This window comes from Fusarium poae, chromosome 1 (assembly GCF_019609905.1).
Source record: "Fusarium poae strain DAOMC 252244 chromosome 1, whole genome shotgun sequence".
In the NCBI taxonomy this organism is placed as follows: domain Eukaryota; kingdom Fungi; phylum Ascomycota; class Sordariomycetes; order Hypocreales; family Nectriaceae; genus Fusarium; species Fusarium poae.
This window is the reverse complement of record NC_058399.1, coordinates 702357-722947: the sequence shown is the minus strand read 5'-3', so window position 1 is coordinate 722947 and position 20591 is coordinate 702357. Positions and strand designations below refer to the sequence as shown.

The 20591-nt window shown below is 46.9% G+C and overlaps 10 protein-coding genes across 10 annotated transcripts; 6 read left to right on the top strand and 4 right to left on the bottom strand.

Moving 5' to 3' along the window:
* Positions 1–134: 134 nt before the first annotated feature.
* On the top strand, positions 135–448 carry FPOAC1_000261 (uncharacterized protein; the record flags this gene model as incomplete). The annotated part of the gene is made up of 2 exons (XM_044844879.1): positions 135–287; positions 350–448. The coding sequence occupies 2 exons, from the start codon at positions 135–137 to the stop codon at positions 446–448; spliced, it is 252 nt and encodes an 83-aa protein (XP_044710795.1).
* A 471-nt stretch (positions 449–919) lies between these two features.
* Positions 920–2801, bottom strand: FPOAC1_000260 (uncharacterized protein; the record flags this gene model as incomplete). Its single annotated transcript, XM_044844878.1, has 2 exons — positions 920–2579; positions 2626–2801. 2 exons carry the CDS (start codon positions 2799–2801, stop codon positions 920–922), a joined length of 1836 nt encoding a protein of 611 aa, XP_044710794.1.
* A 1029-nt stretch (positions 2802–3830) lies between these two features.
* FPOAC1_000259 (uncharacterized protein) lies at positions 3831–4235 on the top strand (the record flags this gene model as incomplete). Its single annotated transcript, XM_044844877.1, has 3 exons — positions 3831–3876; positions 3931–4092; positions 4141–4235. 3 exons carry the CDS (start codon positions 3831–3833, stop codon positions 4233–4235), a joined length of 303 nt encoding a protein of 100 aa, XP_044710793.1.
* Positions 4236–5519: 1284 nt separating this feature from the next.
* Positions 5520–6725, top strand: FPOAC1_000258 (uncharacterized protein; the record flags this gene model as incomplete). Its single annotated transcript, XM_044844876.1, has 1 exon — positions 5520–6725. The coding sequence occupies one exon, from the start codon at positions 5520–5522 to the stop codon at positions 6723–6725; it is 1206 nt and encodes a 401-aa protein (XP_044710792.1).
* A 498-nt stretch (positions 6726–7223) lies between these two features.
* FPOAC1_000257 (uncharacterized protein) lies at positions 7224–7904 on the top strand (the record flags this gene model as incomplete). Its single annotated transcript, XM_044844875.1, has 1 exon — positions 7224–7904. One exon carries the CDS (start codon positions 7224–7226, stop codon positions 7902–7904), a length of 681 nt encoding a protein of 226 aa, XP_044710791.1.
* Positions 7905–7943: 39 nt separating this feature from the next.
* Positions 7944–8418, top strand: FPOAC1_000256 (uncharacterized protein; the record flags this gene model as incomplete). The annotated part of the gene is made up of 2 exons (XM_044844874.1): positions 7944–8013; positions 8069–8418. The coding sequence occupies 2 exons, from the start codon at positions 7944–7946 to the stop codon at positions 8416–8418; spliced, it is 420 nt and encodes a 139-aa protein (XP_044710790.1).
* A 691-nt stretch (positions 8419–9109) lies between these two features.
* Positions 9110–12152, bottom strand: FPOAC1_000255 (uncharacterized protein; the record flags this gene model as incomplete). The annotated part of the gene is made up of 5 exons (XM_044844873.1): positions 9110–9612; positions 9675–10353; positions 10431–10441; positions 11154–11459; positions 11510–12152. 5 exons carry the CDS (start codon positions 12150–12152, stop codon positions 9110–9112), a joined length of 2142 nt encoding a protein of 713 aa, XP_044710789.1.
* Positions 12153–13071: 919 nt separating this feature from the next.
* FPOAC1_000254 (uncharacterized protein) lies at positions 13072–13968 on the bottom strand (the record flags this gene model as incomplete). Its single annotated transcript, XM_044844872.1, has 1 exon — positions 13072–13968. One exon carries the CDS (start codon positions 13966–13968, stop codon positions 13072–13074), a length of 897 nt encoding a protein of 298 aa, XP_044710788.1.
* Positions 13969–15226: 1258 nt separating this feature from the next.
* Positions 15227–16194, top strand: FPOAC1_000253 (uncharacterized protein; the record flags this gene model as incomplete). Its single annotated transcript, XM_044844871.1, has 2 exons — positions 15227–15557; positions 15695–16194. The coding sequence occupies 2 exons, from the start codon at positions 15227–15229 to the stop codon at positions 16192–16194; spliced, it is 831 nt and encodes a 276-aa protein (XP_044710787.1).
* A 130-nt stretch (positions 16195–16324) lies between these two features.
* FPOAC1_000252 (uncharacterized protein) lies at positions 16325–18018 on the bottom strand (the record flags this gene model as incomplete). The annotated part of the gene is made up of 4 exons (XM_044844870.1): positions 16325–16339; positions 16684–17061; positions 17112–17489; positions 17539–18018. 4 exons carry the CDS (start codon positions 18016–18018, stop codon positions 16325–16327), a joined length of 1251 nt encoding a protein of 416 aa, XP_044710786.1.
* Between the last annotated feature and the right edge of the window lie 2573 nt (positions 18019–20591).

The window sequence follows — 20591 nt, the reverse complement described above, 5'->3', positions numbered from 1 at the left end:
ACCTCTTAAATCGATTTCTTTTCTCATCATCCTCATCAACAACAAGCATCTTCTACATTCTACTTCCTTCGCTACAAACAAGCAACACTCGCTTACAAAAACACTCTCCAAAACAAAAACCACCAACCGCAAATATGAAGTTCACCGCTGTCGCCATCGCTGCCATCGTCTCCGTGGCTGCTGCTTCTCCCCTTGACGCTGCTACTGGCGGCTGCAAGCCTGGTACCTACTCTTGCACTCCCGACAAGACTGGCTGGCAGATTTGCGATGTCACCGGCAAGTACGTGGTAAGTAGTCATCAACACTCCCATCCTACTCTAAGAAGAAGTAGTGGACTAACATTATCAAGGCTGCCGGAGCTTGTCCTCCCAAGACTTCTTGCGTCTTCTACAAGAAGAGCGCCAGCCCCTACTGTGTCCCTCCCGGCTTCAAGTTCCCCCAGAACTAAGCAGTCTTTTCTGATGAGATAGCCATGAGAGTTGTTTAATTGGACTCTCGATAACGACCTCTATCTCTGCGACTTTTGGGTTCAAACTTGTGCATTTGGTCTTTTTATATACTTGTTTTCATGCGCACTGCATGAGGTCCTTTCCTTAGAAATGTTGATAGATACATGGCACATATACAGAAACACATGTGGGGGTTCAAGATCATATATAGTTACTCAGCATAGCATCTTCAATCTACTGCATTGCCTCTTTACTTGGTTCGAGCCGCCTGAGATACTGATTATACTTATCACTCAGTACAACTGGTATAAATGGCAGTCACCTTTGGAGCTCTGCGAGTCATGAGAGCAAGCGCGAGAATACAGAAATGTTCAATTTATTGCCATATGCTATCCAAGTGCTGAAATTATGCTGCCTTAATACAAAAACGCCATGGAGTTGCGTCCAAAAATCATCTAGTGTCATGTTACTCAACACTCACCCTGCCAGTTCTTGCTAATCCAATCAGCCATGTGATACGTAAAAGAACCCTCAATATAACGCTCAACATGAGCATCACTATAATCACCGGCTCCTGCAAGTCTGAGGGCAGGGATAATCCATGGCTGGATAAAGTCAAGGAACACAAAGTCAACCGTCTCTGGCTCACCATCCTTGGGCATGTTAATCTCAGCTTGAATACAATTGGGCTGTTCGTAAAACTTGACTGGCTCGTGAATAGTGTCATCGCCATCGGTGCCGATATCATCTGTAGTAGTGTAGCCTGCAGTCAAATCAGGCTTATCGAAGAAACTCCTAAGTTCGAGACGGCGCTCTTCTTCATCAATCTTGTTCGCCTCGAACTGAGCCTTCATAACGGGAGCAGGGAAAGCTTGCTCTGGCATGGCCATATACTTGACGTCAAGGCCATTCTCAGCAAAGATCCTTCCGGCGCTGTTGAGAAGCTCAATGACCTTGGATGCGGCTTTGTATGGGACGTCGGGGATATATTTAAATCCACTGGTAAAGGGGCACACAGCATAAGTGCTGTCTCGTGTGAAACCACCCTTGAAAATGTCAAATCGGATACCACCTGTGTTGAAGATAGCCAGTCTCGACTTGTCTTTGCGATCTTTGCGAGTAATGACATCGGGCAAGACGTGATTCGAGATCCAGTGGAAAATGCTATCCTCGTCAGTGTGCTTGGCTCGAGCCATCCAAAGTGTCTTTGGAGCACAGCCGAATGTGTAATCGAGCTGCAGGGCCTTGCGGGCACGGGTGATCATCTTGCTGACTCTCTTTCCATGCTCAGTGGGGAATGTTGTTTCGTTGAGACCAGTGTGGTAGTGCAGGCCATAGAGGTTGTTGTCGATGTATCGGCGAGTGAAGGTAGGAGAAGCAGCTGTCTCGACTTCTTTGGTGCTGCCCTGAATGTCTTTCTGAATACCATCAATTGACATCCACCCGATAGTCTCGAAATAGCGACCGCTGGCTATAGCCAAAGCCTTAGAGTCATACTGAACAGTGTCGCGAACATGCGCGTGGCCTCCAAAGAAGGCAATGGGGATATGCCAGTTTTGTTTGCGAATGGCAGTATAGATGACCTTGAACTCCTCCATGCGAAGACCAACATGGCCAATCACAACAAAGAGATCAGGCTTCTCTCGGATAGCTTCCTGGAACCAATCCTCCTTGATGGTCTGTTCGACGGGTTGAACAACCGTATTGTTGGCATTGCCGGTAAAATCGAAAAGAAAGCCGAAAGCCACAATGTTAAGGCCCTGGTTCTTTGTCTTGAACTTCTTGTAGCGCGGGGCTTGAGGAACGCGATCGTCGGTTTCAAAACTGATGTAGTCGAGGTTGGATGCAAGGTAGCTGTTCTTGTAGTTGGGAACAGTGGTGTTGTGTTCCATATCAGCTGAGTAGGCCTTGTAGAGCTCATGATTGCCGGTAGACATGATGTCGACATCGGCTTCGGCATAGATGTCATATTGGAAGAGGCCCTTGGGGGTCGAGGCGTCGTATAAGCCATTTCCCTCGATGCGATCACCGGTATCGATGACTAGTAGGTCGGCTCCCTTTCTGTCGGCTTCGTCGCGCATGTGCTTGGTGAAGGAGATGTAGTCACCCCAATCGGCAGAATATTGAGGTCTGAACAGTTAGCCATGGCTTGTCATGAAACAGATGGATAACATACTCCTGTAAGTGGCCACCAATCCAGCCATGCGTATCCGTTGTGTGGATAAAGTTAATTTGACCCCAAGTAAGGTCTCTCATGGGACCTGGTACAGGCGCTGGAGCTCCAGGTTGCGAAGCACTAGCTACAGCGACCAGCGCTGAGCCAGCAACAAGTGTTTTACTCCGGAGAATCATGTTGAGTAGTGAGACAGTGAAGAGATTGATGATGTCGCACAAGAGGATGTCTCCGCCTTGTGTTGATGGAGATGAAGAGAAGAAGGAAGAGTGACCGCCGAGTTCGGGTCGACGGGAAGTATGATAAGGTAGCTTCACGCTAGAATGACGCCCGTGGTAGGGGACCCTGAGGGACAACAGGGCTCTGAGAGTGGTGATTGGATGAAATGCCCTGCTTTTATGCTTATCAAAGCAGATCTAGCGAATAGGAAGCCTAAGAAGTCTCCCCGCAAGGGGTCATGCATCAGTGATAGCGCATGCTTCAATGGACCACGAGGACGCGCATTCATCATGAAGCATGACCTGTGACACGATGTGTAGGAAACAACACTGGATAGACCGCCCATTGCTATAAGAGAGTATCCAAAGATGAGGAGAGGGACGATAGACCAGATTGTAAGGAATCACAGCCATAAAGCTGACTGCCCTACTCATCATGACTCTCCACCAACGTTGTTAGTTAGATAGAAAACCATTCCTGTTATCATTAGTTATTTACTACCACAAACTTAGCAACCTCTGATAGTTTCCTGACAAGTCAGTAAGTAGTGACAGATCAATACAGGAAGCGCAGTCAATCGCCAAACTCTTCGCTTCTCTATACATCTTACACCGCAAACTTACAAGTTGATTTCCCCAAACATCCCCAAATTGAGGCTCAATTCATACTTTCCCATCTTGGCATGATACTGCGAGACCAGCCGTGTCTTGCTGGCTGCAGCAGTTAATAGGTTGAAGCTGTAGAAGTGGATCTTTGTTCGCCGGTACGAAATACGAGATGCAGCCGGGAGCTCCACTTTCGGTCACTGTGCCTCCCCGGTTCCCGGTATATAAACGGGCTTGAAAGACGGACCTGTGTAAGAGTCAAGATATTTACTGAGAAGGTCTCGCTTCATTCATCTTCTTTATGTGATTGATATAAGAAAGCAAACTGTTGAGAGTCTAGATTAGAAGCAGCTCGAGCCATTAAAGCTACCTATCTGTGTCAACATGGCAGATGCCGGGACTCGGAGAACTCCGGTAGCAACGAATTGGGGTAGGTTGGTTACCATTATATTGACCACAAGAAGCAATTGCTAACAAAATAAAGCAAAGAATTTCAACATGGAAAACGTGTCAAAGAGACTCAATATTAACTCAGAAAAAGACTCTCAACATCTTTTACTTCGAAATATCAGAGCATTACCAGAGCGAGAGCTGCTATCACCCAGCACAATGACTTCTGCGTCAACACAGCTACCACTCATGTCTAGTATGTGGTATTTGACCCACGAAAGTGACAGATATTAATTTGAATCAGGGAGAGACTCAGAAACGAATAGCATGACAAGAAACAACGTCTGGATTGCAAGAACAGTACGAGCTGCCATGGCTGGTGTTTTGTCTAAGCCATGATCCATCGCTGTGCCAGTCAGTCCTTGTATGTGCAACGGGAGCTAAACAAAGCATGGACAATGTTAGTTTTATGCGCAGATACTTATATGTAGACAGACAATCAGCATTGGGGGACAGTACCGAGAACAGAACACTGGACGAGTCTGAGTGTAACTGTGACAAAGTGCATCACGATGGATGTGATAGTTTCGGCCAATTTGTTAGTTACCCCCACGTGGTTATCCACTAGTCGCCATCCTCTTCGTCTTCCCTTGTGAGCCCAGACTTTTGGTGACCCTCCTTCAGGTAAGATATTGGACGCCACAATAGCTTTGATTCTCAGCTGAGATCGACTGTTTTACTCCTCTTTTATCTCTTGATGTTTATTTCTGACTCTTTTCAATATCGATTCTCATGGACATTGCTGTTGGGAGTAGTTGATGTTTGTAGGTATTCATCTCCGTTCAGGACTCCGTCTTCAGTGGAACCATTCCCTGTAAGCACTGTAACATCCCCTGTCATACTTTGCAGACAGGGGAGCTTTGACCTCCCGGCAGCCGCCGCGGCCAACTCCCCTCCCCGACCCGCTGGCGCAAGCCGCCACCAAGGATTAAGGAAGCACCATCTCGAGGACGTTTGACCTGTCCTGGTAAAGCACCGCTTCTTGGCTCCCGATAGATCGTGGATACTTTTGAGACTCTGATCCAATAAGATGCCCTACTTGTCTGATTCTGGGTTGGACCCGTTCAAAGCTTGAGAAAAGAAGAGCAGAAAAAAATTATTCGCATGATAGACCCGATGGGTTGGGACAGGGTTTTGGCGCAAAAAGGATAAGATGAGCCTGGCCCTCGTTCTAGTTTTAGTTTCTCTCTCTTCTATCTTGTTGATAAACTCTAGTTAGGTCTAACAGATCGTCGCTGTAAACGGTGTCTCCGTTGTCGATCATCAACTTAATCGCCTCCGACAAACCTTTCTGCGACTGACTTGAAATACCCCACGACACCTCAACCTCGACCACCAGCTCATGTTGATCTTTCTCACAACGACTTCCTTCAACCTATACTTTTCGGCGCATTGTTACATGTGCCGTGTCAGTTCATAAAAACACAGCGAGCGACTTTGAGTCTTTGCGCTTGCTGCATCTGGAGACGATAGAAAGACTTCATCTACCACGAGAATATACTCTATACAACATCAATTAGCTTGCGACAGGTTTACGAGGTATGTTGCGACGAAAGATACAAACTCAATTGAAGGCAGCGACTAACTTTATCAGATAATTCCCTACGATACCCTCGAATAAACATGTCCGCTCAACAACCCATCGCTGTAGGCGACTCCAAAGGCCCAACCGCCGACGCCGTCCAAACCTCTTCCGCCTCTGCAACCACCAACCAAGATGTCGCCGTTAGCCAGGGCATCCACACCCTCGAGGTCAAGTCTGTCCACTGGTACAGCTACTTGACCACCGTCGACTTCTGGGTCGTCCTCGCTCTCGGCCAGGTTCTTGCTCTGTGCATCACCGCGACCAACACCTTTACCAGCTTCCTCGCCGAGGCGGGCACCAACATTCCCGCCTTCCAGACCGTCTTCAACTACATCCTCATGTTCCTCATCTACACCCCTGTCTTCCTCTACAAGGACGGCATCAGCGGCTGGTGGAAGATTGCCGTCAAGGATGGCTGGAAGTATCTGATCATGGCTTTCCTGGACGTTGAGGGAAACTACTTTACCGTTTTGGCCTACCGATACACCAACGTCTTGTCCGCCCAGCTCATCAACTTCTGGGCTATTGTCTGTGTCGTTGTCATTTCCTTCTTCCTCCTCAAGGTCCGCTACAGAGTCTTCCAGATCATTGGTATCTTGGTTTGCTGCGGTGGTATGGGCATCTTGATTGGCAGCGACCACATCACCGGTTCCAACGGCGGTAACGGTCTTGACATGGTCAAGGGTGACTTGTTCGCCCTCCTCGGTGCTACTCTCTACGGTACCACCAATGTTTTCGAGGAGTGGCTCGTTTCTCGAGCTCACTTGTACCACGTCCTGTCTTTCCTGGGTCTGTTTGGTATGTGCATCAACGGTGTTCAGGCCGCCATCTTTGACCGCGAGTCTTTCGATAACGCTACCTGGAACGGTAAGGTTATCGGCTGGATCGTCGGTTACACTTTGTGTTTGAACCTTTTCTACATCCTCGTTCCCATCATGCTGCGCATGGGAAGTGCGGCTTTCCTCAACATTTCGCTGTTGACTGCCAACTTTTGGGGTGTCATTATCGGTATCCGGGTTTTTGGTTACACCATTCACTTCCTGTACCCCATTGCCTTTGTTCTTATCATCATTGGTCAGCTTGTCTACTTTGTCACTGGTAGCATGCTCAGTGATTCCAAGAAACCCTGGCTGGGTGATAACCAGGAGGACGGTGTTTTGGGTTTCGGCACTGCCAAGCTCAAGGCTCTCAACGCTGCGCGGAAGGCTCAGATAGAGTCTGAGACTGGCAACAACGAGTCTTAGGTTCGAATGATTGCATGATCCGTGAATGTCCGGTTTTGATTACTTTTGGTTAAATACCCTGGATAATCACAGTTTTGCAGATGGTGCTGTGGAAGGATGATGAGAAATAGCTTTCATGATTAATACAAATACATAATTATATCCAAAATAAAATTCCAAGAACCACAAGAGACGAAGTTAGTAAGCCAGTTCAGGCGATTTAGAGCAGGTTTTTGGCCTATTTATTTTTGTCGTCTGAAGCTCAGAGGTTAATGTTTCCCCGTCAAGACCCACTCACAGGTACTTGTCGTTTGCCGTTTCATTGACACTGACACGCAGCTGGCCCCCAGATGGGTTTGCAAAAAAGCAACAGGAACTCGGAGCAAATGAAACAAAAACATCAGCACGCCGTCGGTATCAAACCTACTGGAGCTGATCTTTGATCTCACATTTTATCAACCACCAAACCAGTACTGGATTTCATTCGGCCTACCTTCCGCCCGGCTGGCCTAACCAGAGATGACAATAATCACGTACGAAATCGACCCTGGCGGTGATATTGAGCTCGTGTTGGAATGCCCAAACAAACAGCAGATTGTACCAATCGTCACCTTTGAAGAGAAAGAAAACTTTCGTGTACCCATGTTTGATGGCGACAGCGATGATTTCTTTGACAACCCGGCCTTGAGTGGACGATACGCCGTCTTCAACCCTGAGGAAGAAGAGGAAGAAGAAGATGCCATGGACGCCGATGGTGGAGGAGAAGATGATACCATGGAAGCTGATACTCTAGAAACAAGCACTTCCAACTCTATCAGTGATGGGTTGACCGAGGTTCGGATACGAGTTTCCTCCCGACACCTGATTCTAGCCTCTCGCACGTTCCGCACCATGTTGGAGGGGCCATGGAAAGAGAATCTCTCTCAGGCCCCCGGCTCTCAGTCTGTTCCCCTCCAGATCAAGACTACTGACTGGGACGCTGCCGCCCTGGTAATTGTACTGGATGTCATCCACGGGCGTTATCAGGGTATCCCAAAAACTATCGACATTGGACTGCTGACCCGCATCGCTACTGTAGTCGACTACTACGAATGTCACGAATCCCTTCAGCTTATCAGCGACATATGGATGGCCAATCTATTACATGAAGTGCCTGGTAGATTTTGCAAGATCAGCTTCTTATGGCTGTACATCTCCTGAGTGTTTTCAAATAGGGAGAAACTGTCTTATATATCAAGGATGTTTCTTGAGGAATCCATAGGTCTTGCAAACATTGATTTCAAGGACCTCCCTGCCCATCAGGTTCTCGGTTCGTTATGATCCCGATACAGGCTCGCCATGACTACAGTACTGACACAGGACAGCGGAAATTGATACCGCGAGACAGGAGCTCATCGGCAGGTACATGACCGGTTTGAATGCTCTTCGTAAAACACTTTCAGAAGAGACGGGCTGTCCTACCAATGGGAATCCCAACTGTTCCGCTATTATTCTTGGTGTTTTAATACGGGAACAACACAAACTCGGACTTCTTGACCCATCGCCTGTCGCTCCATACAGTGGCTACAATATTTTCACTCTCGTCTCAAGAGCCCGCCAATTCCCCAATCCGAGGCCACAAGAGCGTTATTGTTCATGTAACATTCAAAAGCGACTGAACCCCATTCTCGAAGGAATTGAGTACTCTATCTCGAAATACAATTTGACTGCCTAGCAGTGAGGCGGGATCGTTGCCCCCGGAGCTATCATAGTGTTTAGCATAGAGTTCTTTCCTGGCTAGAGTATGTCAGTTAGGACACAGAAGATAATCGGCCAAGAGCATGTCCAGAATAGTCGCATGAATTGACGGAGTTATGTGATCGCTTTAAAAAGTTGCCAATAACGGATCATCTCCGTGATACGTTTCTCCTCTCCAAACATGAGTTGTTCAGCACAAACACGCCCGTATCAGAGTATCACCAACTTACATCCATTATTCACTCAGTCAGTAATGCACAAAAGGTCATATCACAACTTAATTGGTCCTTTTTAAAATAATGTCGCACTTCCTTTCATTCGCCAGTACTCTATTTACTCGATTTCACTACTTCCACATCTCCATCCTCTTCACCAACATGTACGTGAAAAACAACACCAGCAATTACAAACATCAGCCTCAGACTCAGACTCAGACTCTGGCTTCGAATCTGAAGCCAGCAGCAATATCGAAAAGAACATTTCATCTTGGGCTTCAATCATAACTTTCCATAAGCTTACTACATACCATACCTACCAACAGTATCGAATCGTGTAAAAGTTTGCCATTGAGGATACCTGAAACACTTGATATGGTATACTTGGATGATTCGATGCTGGCAAAAACAGAGGCTTAGATAGATAATCATCAGATTTTAGATTCTCCTTAACTACTCGGTATCTGAACAATTGGTAGTGCTGAGAGGTCCAGTCCACACGTCGATGAGTTTTGTATCTCCAAAATTCATCCTGTAACGTGTCTCCTCCTTGGAGGTCTTCTCCAGGGTGTCTCTCATACAAAAGGACCAAATTTCCGACTGAATGCCCTCGATACTTTCCTTCAATCTTCCCCCGATGGAACATGGGCGCGAGGTTTTGCTCCATTTAGCAGTGCGAGATTTCATGTTATTTGAATGCAGTGCCATAGGTTCTTCTATATTTGCAATCGTACGCAGAACAGAATTGAGGCTGTATCCGTCGTATGGGTGTTCCAGAGGTGTGCTGAAACTCGAGATTTTGTGCTTTACACGCACCAACACTCCAAGCGTCAATGCGGTACACTGGGCCTCCTGCTCCGAAGGACAACTTGTCTCTTTGACCAGCTGCCCTTGCAGGGTGTCTAAAAGCTGAAGAGATTCGGTGATAAGGTGTTGTCGTTGGTTCTCGATATTGTCTGCGCGGTGGTGTTAGAATCGTTGATACATCAATAACTTGGCATAGACCTTGATCTCTCACCTAAAATACCTCCAATAGGAAGGTCGTACGTGTCTATCTGTGCTAGACCTTCGCTATGTAGCAACGTAAGACGGGCCATGTTCGAGATGGTCGTTTTATCTGAAAACACCCACGCAGCATACAGACACAACAGAGCTGCACTACATAATCTGTCCATCGGGGCCTTTACCTCTTTGTTCTCACTGAGCCAGCTCTGGCGATAGACATGCAAAGCCTCATGGCATTGGTAATAGTCGACAACCGTGGAAACACGAGCGACAAGGCCGAGGCTCATATTCACTGGTATTTCCAGATGACGTCCGTGAATGATGTCCAAAACGATAGCAAAAGCCATGGCATCCCATTCTGATGCGTCTATCTGTCGGAGAGACTGAGGAGACGAAGTTCCTTCACTCCAAGGCCCTTCGAGCATGCTTTGGAAAGTGCGAGAGGCAAGAATGAGATGGCGCGATGAGACTCTCATGCGAACTTCGCTGTCGACGGGCGAAACACCTGTTCTATAGAGTTCCTGAAAGACGCTGTATCGACCGGTACATGGTGAGTTGTCGAATGGCTTGAGATCAATATCAGGGGGGTCTTGGGTGAACTGAAGAAGCGGGACTATCTCCTGGTTGTTGGGCTTGTTTAGTACCAGCTCAATGTCGCCCCCCGGATCTATCTCGTAGGAGATGGACAGCATCTGAGTGAGAGAAGTCAGCACCGGTACTTTAGACAATAAGAATAGACATCGCAGGTATCGAGTCTATGGTAACTCACAATTGTGTCTTCTGATCGTCGCAGCTATATTTTATAATGGCTGGGGGATACAAGGTAGTTATAAATGTTGTTGTCGTTCGAAGGACAATGTGGGACGGCGGATGAGAAGGGAGAGTCTGATATAGCGACTGGCCAGTCATTTAAGTACTTGGAAGAAATAGTGAATAAGAAAAATTGTTTGGCTGTTTGGCTGTTTGGCTGTTTAGTCTAAGTTAATCTACACTCTTTGTCACTGCCTTGTCACTGCCTTGTCACTGCCAGGTAGTCAATCCTGTTAAAGATTGTATATCTTCGGTAGCCTAGCTGTGGGTCAACAAACTTATTATCACTCTCAGATATCACTTTAATTAACGGACCAAGGCATCAAAGAGTGACAAAAGATACACTATACTGTATAATCTTTGGTCCACATGTGGACAAACACTACTCTAAGTCCAGGCAGGCACAAATCACGATACACAATCTGGGATACATAAATAAACAATCCGAAGTCTAGTCTAAAAAGAATAAAATAACCCACTGACTCCGTCTCTCATGTTTCCAGTGCCAACATTCCTATGTCTTGAGGAGTCAAAAGAAAAACACTGTTGATGCTACAATCAAGTCTCATGCTGTCCGACTCTGACAATCCCTCAACCAGAAAGTAACAATCGAGTTCTATGTGTTGAATAAATGTTATGTGCAATTTGGTCATAAACTTTTAATAATCTCCCACGCTCATACCCTCTAAAAGTTGGAAAGAAGCCTTTTTGATATCCCTGCGGCCCATCGTCACGACCATACAGTCGTATTTGCCGTATATGCCAGGATGCGCAGCGACGTGAATTCGATTCAACACCTCGCCAATTGTGCATTCAATCAGCGACCTTCTTGCTGAGGAATCCAGAGAATGCTTAAAAATCATCACGCACACCGATAGCCGGCATCGGCCAACGAGGTCTACGCGGCCACTCTGGTATCCTGCGGCCAAAACATCGAGACGTCTCAGAAGTTGGCCCATGGTCTTTTGTCTCTTTTTCTCAATCATCTCTGTAGAGGTTCTTAGTAACAATTCTGAAGTTGAAGGGCTGTAAACTAACTGAGTAGTTCTGCCATTGGCAGGTCGTTGATATTGATCAACGTCAAGTCATGACTATTCTCCAAGATACGACTGGTTATGTAGGTGAAATAAAAGTGCCATGAGAACACCCGTATAATATATAGGTTCACGATATCTCCGGATGGATGAAATGTGACGCTTTGCGCCCATTGCCACATAGCTGCCTCTATATGTGTACATTTTTGGCAGTGGTAGTAGTCCACGATGGCAGCTATATGAACGAGTAAGAAAGTGTTTGGGTCTTGTGGTACATCCTCCTCGCCGGCACGGTCGTGAATAATATTGAGGACGATCGTGAGGGCATCTGTGTTCCAGTCGCTTGCAGATACTCTGCGAAGTTGAGGTGAACCGGTTGCCTCCTGCACAGCCTCTTTCCATGGTCCCCCGAGCATCCTCTCAAAGAAAGCGGAAGAGCGGATCATTTGTAATGAAGAGACTCTAAACTCAATCTCAATTTTGTCATTTCGAGATGGGTCAACGAGAATACGCCTGTAGTAGGGAGGGGGCGGGCGATAGGAATCGTGTTCGATGGGTGGATCTGGCATCAAGTTCAGTGTATTTGGGCTCTTGAGGACGATCAAAAGATCCCCCTTCGGGTCAATATCATGCCTGATAACCCCCATGATCGGATTGATGTCGAGATTACTGATACCGGAAGATTGAAGACCAATTCACCAAAGCGATTAGAATATCTCGATATAAATAGATAGAGTTGCCATTCACTTGTATCATGGGCACTCCATGAGATCTACAAAGCATCTCGCCGAAGCGTGTATTCCTGCAAGAGATGGCATCATTCGTTACGGTTTGAAATGACTGGCCAATAGCAGCATGAAAGAACTGTACCCAATGCTGTATGAAGACGATATGAGATAATTGAGGCTGTAGGTTTGCTGGGGGTGATTGTTTGTCTGGCGCTCAAAGGTGACACTGGAAAAGGGAAATATGGTGCGTGGGTTTTTAATAAAGCAAACAACCAAACAAGCATACTTGGATTGGGATGAGACATGTCACAATTCTTTTTGATAGTAAAGGCTCTTGGTATTCTCATGGGTTTGTATCAATCTTTATTCTCATACATACATACAGAAGATCAGAGTACCGAGACCTTTGTTTCCTCTAAGCGCCCTTTGTGCTAGAACCATCTTTGTTGTGCTGAAAGTCCGAGAGCGTGATAGTTGCGATCTCGTCTTTAACCTGTTTGATGGATGGTAGCATGAGCTTCGCTGCGCTGCATGCATGAGCACAGCCTGTAGAGTCATGCCACACAGTCGGGGCAAATTCCTTTATCGCAGTGATGACTTTGGACAAAGACACCGCATTGTGGTTGATACACGTTGTAGTTATCAAATCCCGATTGGTCTCTTTCTCTATAACCAATGACCCGACCATCATTGATCTGCATGTGTTGTCGCAGCCTATCTCGCCTTTCCTCAACTCTCTGTCGACAGTCCTCAGTTTCTGCCTGAGCTCAAAGATAGCCCTTGTCCTTTTCTTGTTCAGTTCCTCTAAGTCCACTGTTAGATACAGATAGTATGGAAATTATTTTAGCCGAGTGTACTGACCGAGAATTTCGAGGAAGGGGAGATCGTGAATCGTAACACGGCTGAGACCTTCGCCACCATGTACTACTGTATAGGCCGCCATATGAAACACGAAGTCCCATGAGAATACTAAAGCAATGACCAGCCACATAATGACTTCCTTCCCGTATTTCCTTGCATGCTTCTCAAACGATGAATACCAAGTCGCTGCGACAAAAGATAATGCCTCGGCACAATGGTAATAGTCGGCGATGAGGGCGACCTGAGTGAAGAACTCCATGCTAACGTTTCGAGGAATACTAGAGCCTTTGCTATGAATGATGTTGAAGACTGTCAACAAGGCATGTGCGTGCCATTCAGTGACTGTTACTTCCCACATTCGAGGAGTTTGAGAAACTGATGGACTAGACGGAGATGGACCAGTAGAGGAGGTCACAGGTGAGCCTGGAGAACCGGTCCCCGCAGCTGGTGAGCTCGATGGCGATAGATCTTCAGTGCCGGAGTCTGTGTAATCCGATTGAGTATTGACGGCTTGAGACTCTGTCCAGGGCGGGCTGAGCATCCCCCTGAACTGGACTGAAGCTAGTTTCAGATGCGCAGACGATACTCGAAATCGTATCTCATCGGATTCTCCCGCTACATACAGAGTAGACGTTAGTAAAATTTTATATTTATCAAGATAGATGGCGTTACCGATGGCTGCATTGTTGGGGAGTCCAGAGGGCATCGAAGGAGTTCTCACGTCCGTGGTGTCGGGCGCGAACGTGGGGGCATTTTGGCCCAGCTTAGTTTCTTGACGGAGAGAAACTTCGGGAATGACATTCTTCGTGTTCGGTTTCTTCAGAACGACAACAAGATCCCCGTTGGGATCAACATCGTGTGTTATCACGCTCATGTCGTCGACGGCACGAGGTGGTGTTGGTTGCGATGCTTGGGGGGAACACAGCAGAAAAGAACAAGGTGAAGAAAGAAGAGAAGGAGTGAAGCGGAGAAAGAAACAAAATGCGATTTGAGCTTCAGCTCAATTTCGCATTTGACAGCTGGCAGGCACTGCCAAAATCTTAACCCAACAGATTCTGCCCACCTCCCAGGCCAAAGGGCCATCCACCTCCTTGGTCATTGCATTCGAGACCTGGGGATTGTGAAATTGGGCCTCGGTTTCGTCTTCTTTTTGCTTAAGGAGAGGATCTCGAGCCGTTCTCCCCAACATGATGATGTGTTTAAGGGGAATGAATGGAAATCGATGCTCAGAAGAAACGAAATAAAAGGGGAGCACAAGATAAAAGGTTAGAAATCTAGAGTAGCATTGAATCACTGCATGGCTAAGTACCTGCTCTAATTCCATGGCAAAGTAGATCTGCCTCGAGAATGAACAGACTTGTAAATCATTTTGAGGTTTTAGACTTTTAACCTATAACTGTAGAGATAATAAATATCCTTAGGTATTTTGCTGCTTGGGGTCTATCTAGAGAATAAGAACATGCAGTGCGTTGGGTGTGTTTCTATTTCGGGATGTCTTCTTATTCATGCAAGAAAGCAATGTGCAAAACGATGTCTAATCTACACTCACGGGGAGCGGAAAAAATAGAATAATATCTGGATACAAATCTTCTAAACCCAACATCTCAAAGACAACACAAGGTCCGTGACTGTCCACGGAAGCTCAATTATCTGGGAAATACGCTCACTCACTACAGACGTAACTTTGATGTGCAAGAGGAGGCTCCTTTCGGTTGACGATGCATTTGGCAATTCTAAAAGGTAAACATACAAGTTGTAGGTAGGCAGTCGGTGAAATGACATCCCCCGAGATCTTTATTGGATGGCCTGATTACTCCCCCAGAATATAAATTAGATATCTAGATAATTCCCAGCTCGCGGCTCATGTTATTCCCGTCATCCACATTCCCATCTCATCGAAGCTTTACCATTCGCGTTACCCTGCACTATTCGCCCCCATTCCAAACCCCTACTAGCGTCACTGAGAATCCGTCCCCCCTGGAGTTTCAACTCAACACCACGTCTCATCTTTTTTCAACGACTACATAAAACAATTTATTCAGTATATTTGAACTCAATCCTAGTTGTATAACTTACCTATCATCAGTACTGACTCATCTATAAATTTTCCGGGTCGTCCCGTAAGCCGCTCAATGCTCTCATCATTCACTACAAAACTCGCCCTCAAAAAGGCTGGTATACCAAGCGATATACTCTCCTTTCCCACTGAAAAGCGCGAGCCAAACAAACTCCGCAAAAACCCTCCTTCACCATCCGATAACGATGCAGATTCTAGTTGGGCATCTTGGATGTCTGTTCGGTCTCTGCCTCTGACAGTACAGCCGTGGCTAACGCCGCCTCCCGCTGCTGCATCCGTCGGACGCGTACCTGGAATCGGTGATAAAGCACCCGTGGATAAAACGCAGAAATTAAGACTTGGGAAGAGGACCTTGGTGGTGTTTTTACGCTGTGTTGGCTGTGCATGTAAGTTATTCCCTATTTTTTACACAGAAAATTTGGCATCATAAGTCTAGTAAGAGGTTTGGTCTAAGTGACCAACTCAATTCCGTCTCTTTTACTTCCAGCAACCAAATTTAAAACAAAGTCTAACGGTAAAGCAGTTGCGCAAAAAACCTTTATAAATCTTCGTACAATGGCAAATCGCTATGGAGATGCACTTACATGTATAGCCGTTTCGCACGCCTCAGAGCAAGCGACAAAGAAGTGGGTTGATCTTCTTGGCGGCGCATGGAGTGTACGTGTAGTAGTCGATGAAGATCGAGCTCTGTATGCGGCATGGGGATTAGGTACGGGTAGTATGTGGTATGTCTTGAATCCATCTACGCAAGTGCAGAGTTGGAAAGAGACGGGGTGGTTGGGTGAGAAAGTAGCGGGTGCGATACAGGGAAAGACGAAGCCCAAACCAAAGACTACCGTCCAAAGTGTCGGACCGGAAGAGGATGAAGAAGATGAGGGACCTTTGACGACCATGGGAAACAAGTGGCAGGAAGCTGGTGCTTTTGCTGTAGATGGAACGGGGACTGTTATTTGGGGTGGGAAAGCTGCGAGGGCGGATGATGTTATGGAACTTGAAGATGGAGCGAGAATTTTATTAGCCTAGCACGGATATCTCATAGTAAACATGAACTTTGAACGAGCCAAAACACTGAAGCAGAAGAGACCTCACCACTATGGGTTCGATACATCTACATCAAGGGTCTATGATTACCAAGCCCCCACCCACCGAGCGATCACTGGAAAGGGGACTGAAGGGTATATGAAGGTCAGTCGTTGATTCCCTCTTCCTCTCCCATTCTCTCCCTCCCTCCATCTCCAGGATCCTACCAATATGCTGATCTGGGATGGGTTGTGAATGGTAGGTTAGAAAAGTCATCCCGTACCAAAAGAACCAGTCCAGCCGTCCTTGCCATTTAGCATTACGCCAATGCAGCCCAGCCTCAGATGTGCTCCCGCAATAAATTGTCTCGCCGTTCGACGGTATCAATCTAATCGCCTCAACGACCGAACCACGGGCGAGATACCTGAGTCCCAGCCAGATATCCCCTGTTGGTTCGGCCTTTATCGGCGCGAGAAGGTGGTCAAGCCGTACCTGTCCGAGCGTTTCGCGATGCCCATCCGAGTACGTGAACACGAGCCCAACGATCCCAGCTGACCCAGGCGCCCATGATTTGCATGGCACAACTTCGACTACATCTTTCAGTGGCGCCGACGAGGCAAAGGTTTGGGCCGGTGCGCCCGAAGACCGCAGCGCAGAGGTACCTTGCAGCGGTCTGAGAAACTCGTTTTTGTCGTGGCGTTTGTCTTCAGTGTCGAACGCTAGATAATCGACACAGCCCTCGTGACAGCTGAACCAGAACCGAGCCTGCTTAGGTGTTGGAAATGAAGTGAGGCAGTCGTATTTGTTGTCGATGTCATGTTGGTTGATGTGTGTACCTAGAACGAATACGCGTCCTCTATTCGTCCGTAGCTGTCCAACAATTAGTACTTGGACAACAACAGTCACCGTCCAGGACTTACCATGGGAATGTCCCGACAAAAGTTAGGCTTCTTCCGCCGTCGCCAAACTTCAAAGATGCGCTCACCTTGTTCAATCGGGAAATATAGCCAAACGGCATGCCGTCGATCGCCGCCGCCATCGTGGTAGAACTCAAGGCTCTCGCCTTTAGTATGGTAATGTAGATCCACAAGATCTCCATCAACCATGCACGCTGAAAAGCCAGTGATTCCAGGCTTCCCGCAGTCCAGGGACTTGAAGTAAAGATTCGAGTGAGTCCTGTCATCCAAGTTCACTAACCATGTAGCTCTCGGTCTTGGTGGCAACACCGACCACCTGCTGGTCAGGCCTCCATCGGGGTAGTGTGATCCCATTAATCGCAGGTCACGAATCTTGAAGCCCTGGGCATGTTAGAACTAGAATAGGAGCATTGGGTATTGTTCCACTTACATCGGTGTGTCCCTCTATGGGAATATCCCTTAAACTTCCGTGCACAAAACTCCACCAAATCCCAGGCAGTTCCTGTTTTGACTGGGCAGGTTCCTCGAAGTATATAGATACAATACCTAGATGGTTCGAGGCAAAGTAGAGTACATCAGAAGCCCCCCTTTTCGGTATTATCCGTTCAAAGTTCTTTTCATGTTGGGTATTCGAAAGATACGACAGGTATCGAATACCTTCAAACATCACACTTGTTCCCCAGATGGGATTGTAAACGTTGAGGGCAAAAGAAATCAGGCCCCCTCCTTGTAGTACATCTTCAGGAACTGATGGCGAGGAGAGCAAGGCGATCAGACCGAGCCTCGCTTGTGCTTGAAGAGCAGACTCGGTCTCTGTAGCTGCTTTTTTGGTCAATACAGATCGTCTTCGGGCTGTATTAAAGGCCGGCGGCTGGAACTCGTAGCGGATGACGGCCCACAGTCGGTCCATGGAGACTGTTGGAAACTCTCGGAGACAAGACAGGTGTGATGCGCGAACAATTTGCCTATACCGTCTCCATATGCGCGGTGGAATACATCGCTGATTTTGGGGGTCGTAAACCGGTGTTTTGTATTCAAGCAGCACGTCGGTCGGAGACGGAACGTTGGCATTTTGTGTGATTGCCTCAGATGGATGAAAGGACCTGACCACCTGGTCCCCATCATGGAAGTCAAAGAGGCAAAAGCAGCAGTACGAATCCCATCGAAATGGATATGTATCATCCATTCTATATCAGTGCGTTTGGGTGACGGTTTGCCTTGAGCCAGACGCTCGTCCTTTTGTACGAAGCCTTCATATAGCCTACCTCTGCGGTTGAATGGCGGGGGAGTCGGCATTTTTTAAGACATAATGGCTTCTTTTCATGTCGGCGCTGTCTATTGTTCGAAGCAAACATCTGTGTGGCGTTGGCAAACTGCTTATTGATCACTCAACCCGGTTACCAACATATGGCACGGATAGCGACAACGACAACAATTGACCTAACAATGGACAATTCCATACAGTGGAAGACGTAGAGAAGACGTTGAATTCTCGGCGTGACAACTTTGTAATAATGTTGTGATGAACCGTTTTTTTTGGTCGGCAGCAACCCGTGGGTAAAGTAGAATGCCATTTGATTCCTCATATGCATCATCATCTGAGGCGTTTGTCAAGCGCATCATGACTGGCTGCATTGTCGCAAAACAAAGCTGTGTTTCATCGATCGATCAATTGACTACTTGGTCAACGACAGCCTGCCATTTGTTTCGGATCACGCGCAAACGAGTAGCCATCCGATATCATCGGGTAGCAACCGTAGCAGATGATGAGGAAAGTCGGTTAAAGCATGTTGGTCGCAATGTCAAAGCAAGAAGCCTTCCGCGTCGTAGCGTTGACTATATGGTTGAGGATCCATCTACTGCTCTCTTAGTAGACGGAGAGAGTGTTGGGTAAGAAGCCACCTGCAGGTCCAGTTCAGCCGCTTACAGTAACAAAATAGTGACGGTATGAGCCGAGACGAGGAAAGAGCAACTGAGTTTCAGCAGCCAGCAAATAGTTTACAAGCCACCTCTCGTCAGCTTGAAGTCAGTCAGCATTTTTCAGCCCAGCCAAAGTCAAGGCAGAGCATTTTACTGGCTCGCGACAACGCACACTGTGAAGAGGCCCAAACAGGTAAACATGATGACATTTAGGGACCTCGAAAAAAAGGTGTGGTTGTACCTGTTGCGGTAAGAGTTGTTCTTGTAAAGATGGCTTGTGTGGATGACAAGAAAATAGTGAATAAAAACACGAGCTGAAAAAACCGAAACCACGAGGAAACAAACTTATGTGATACCAGTACTACAAAAAAAAAGTGTGGCTTGAGGCTGGTGGTTGATCTCCCGAGACGAGACTTGTGATTGAAAAGACGTGTCCAGAGATGAGTGAGTGGCCGGGCCAGGAATAGACACGGGGAGAGATCGTATTTCCAGACAAGACGAGACATAATACGATGCACCATGATACATCTCAATCGATCGTCATCGGCAGAATAAGCAATACTAATAAGCAAGTCAAGCTCGGTCCACACGTGCAAGGGATTGCACTATACTGTATCTACACCCTCAACAAATAACGAGGCTGATATTAATCATGTTTCTGGAATTGTAAAGGGATATTAAACCTTTGATCTGTCAAAAGGGAGACCTCAAAGGTATGACAATGGCGCGTATTCTAGAAATGAAAGAGTAAGAGGCTGGATCGTCGGTGAGACATTTAAGGAGAATTAATTATATCTCATACGCCGTCAACAAAAAGATACGAACGAGGCGTATCCGTAAACTTCACAGTGGACCGTTGTTTTCCACTGACGATCAAAGCATCACGAGACCTTGAATTCCCTCTCTTTTGGGCATATCAACCATCTTAGGCTGAGCTGAACATGGTAGGCGCTAAACTCTGAAGATCTAGGCCTATCTACATAGAGAATTATCGATAGTTTGGTCAAGCTAGCGTGACGAGAGAGAGGCTGAAGTGAATGCAAGTGAGCCGTTGAAGCAATAAACTTCAAACTCTACAAAAGCCTAATCATCATCATCATGATTTACCCCTGCACCCGCACCCTAAAGCCTTGATCTCGGTCACATAACGCCGTCTTGCTCAATGCGCTGGCATGGCGGCATGAGAACATCAGTTCCAGTGCTTAAAGGGGAAGGGAAGCACACGGGCCGCGGGTGGGTTAGGTGCATTGATTCCTATTTTTTGATCTAGATGTTACTTGTGACTCCTTTACCGAGTTGTTTTGCTAGTGGGGAGTAGAAAGAATGACCTCCCAATCTTAGGTTACAAAAACAAGTAGTCTAAAAGCTGTAGTCTAAGGAGCATCAAGTGGTCTACCAATTTCGTCACTTGTGCTTACAGTGACCAATCTTTCTAATACCCTGAGGGCTTGGTAGAATTGTTGGTTTCTTGTTATTAATCGGACAAATGTTGGCTTGGCTTCTTTGCTCTGGAAAAACTGTGGACATTTGCTTCAGGTTGAGATGACACATCAACAAATGACA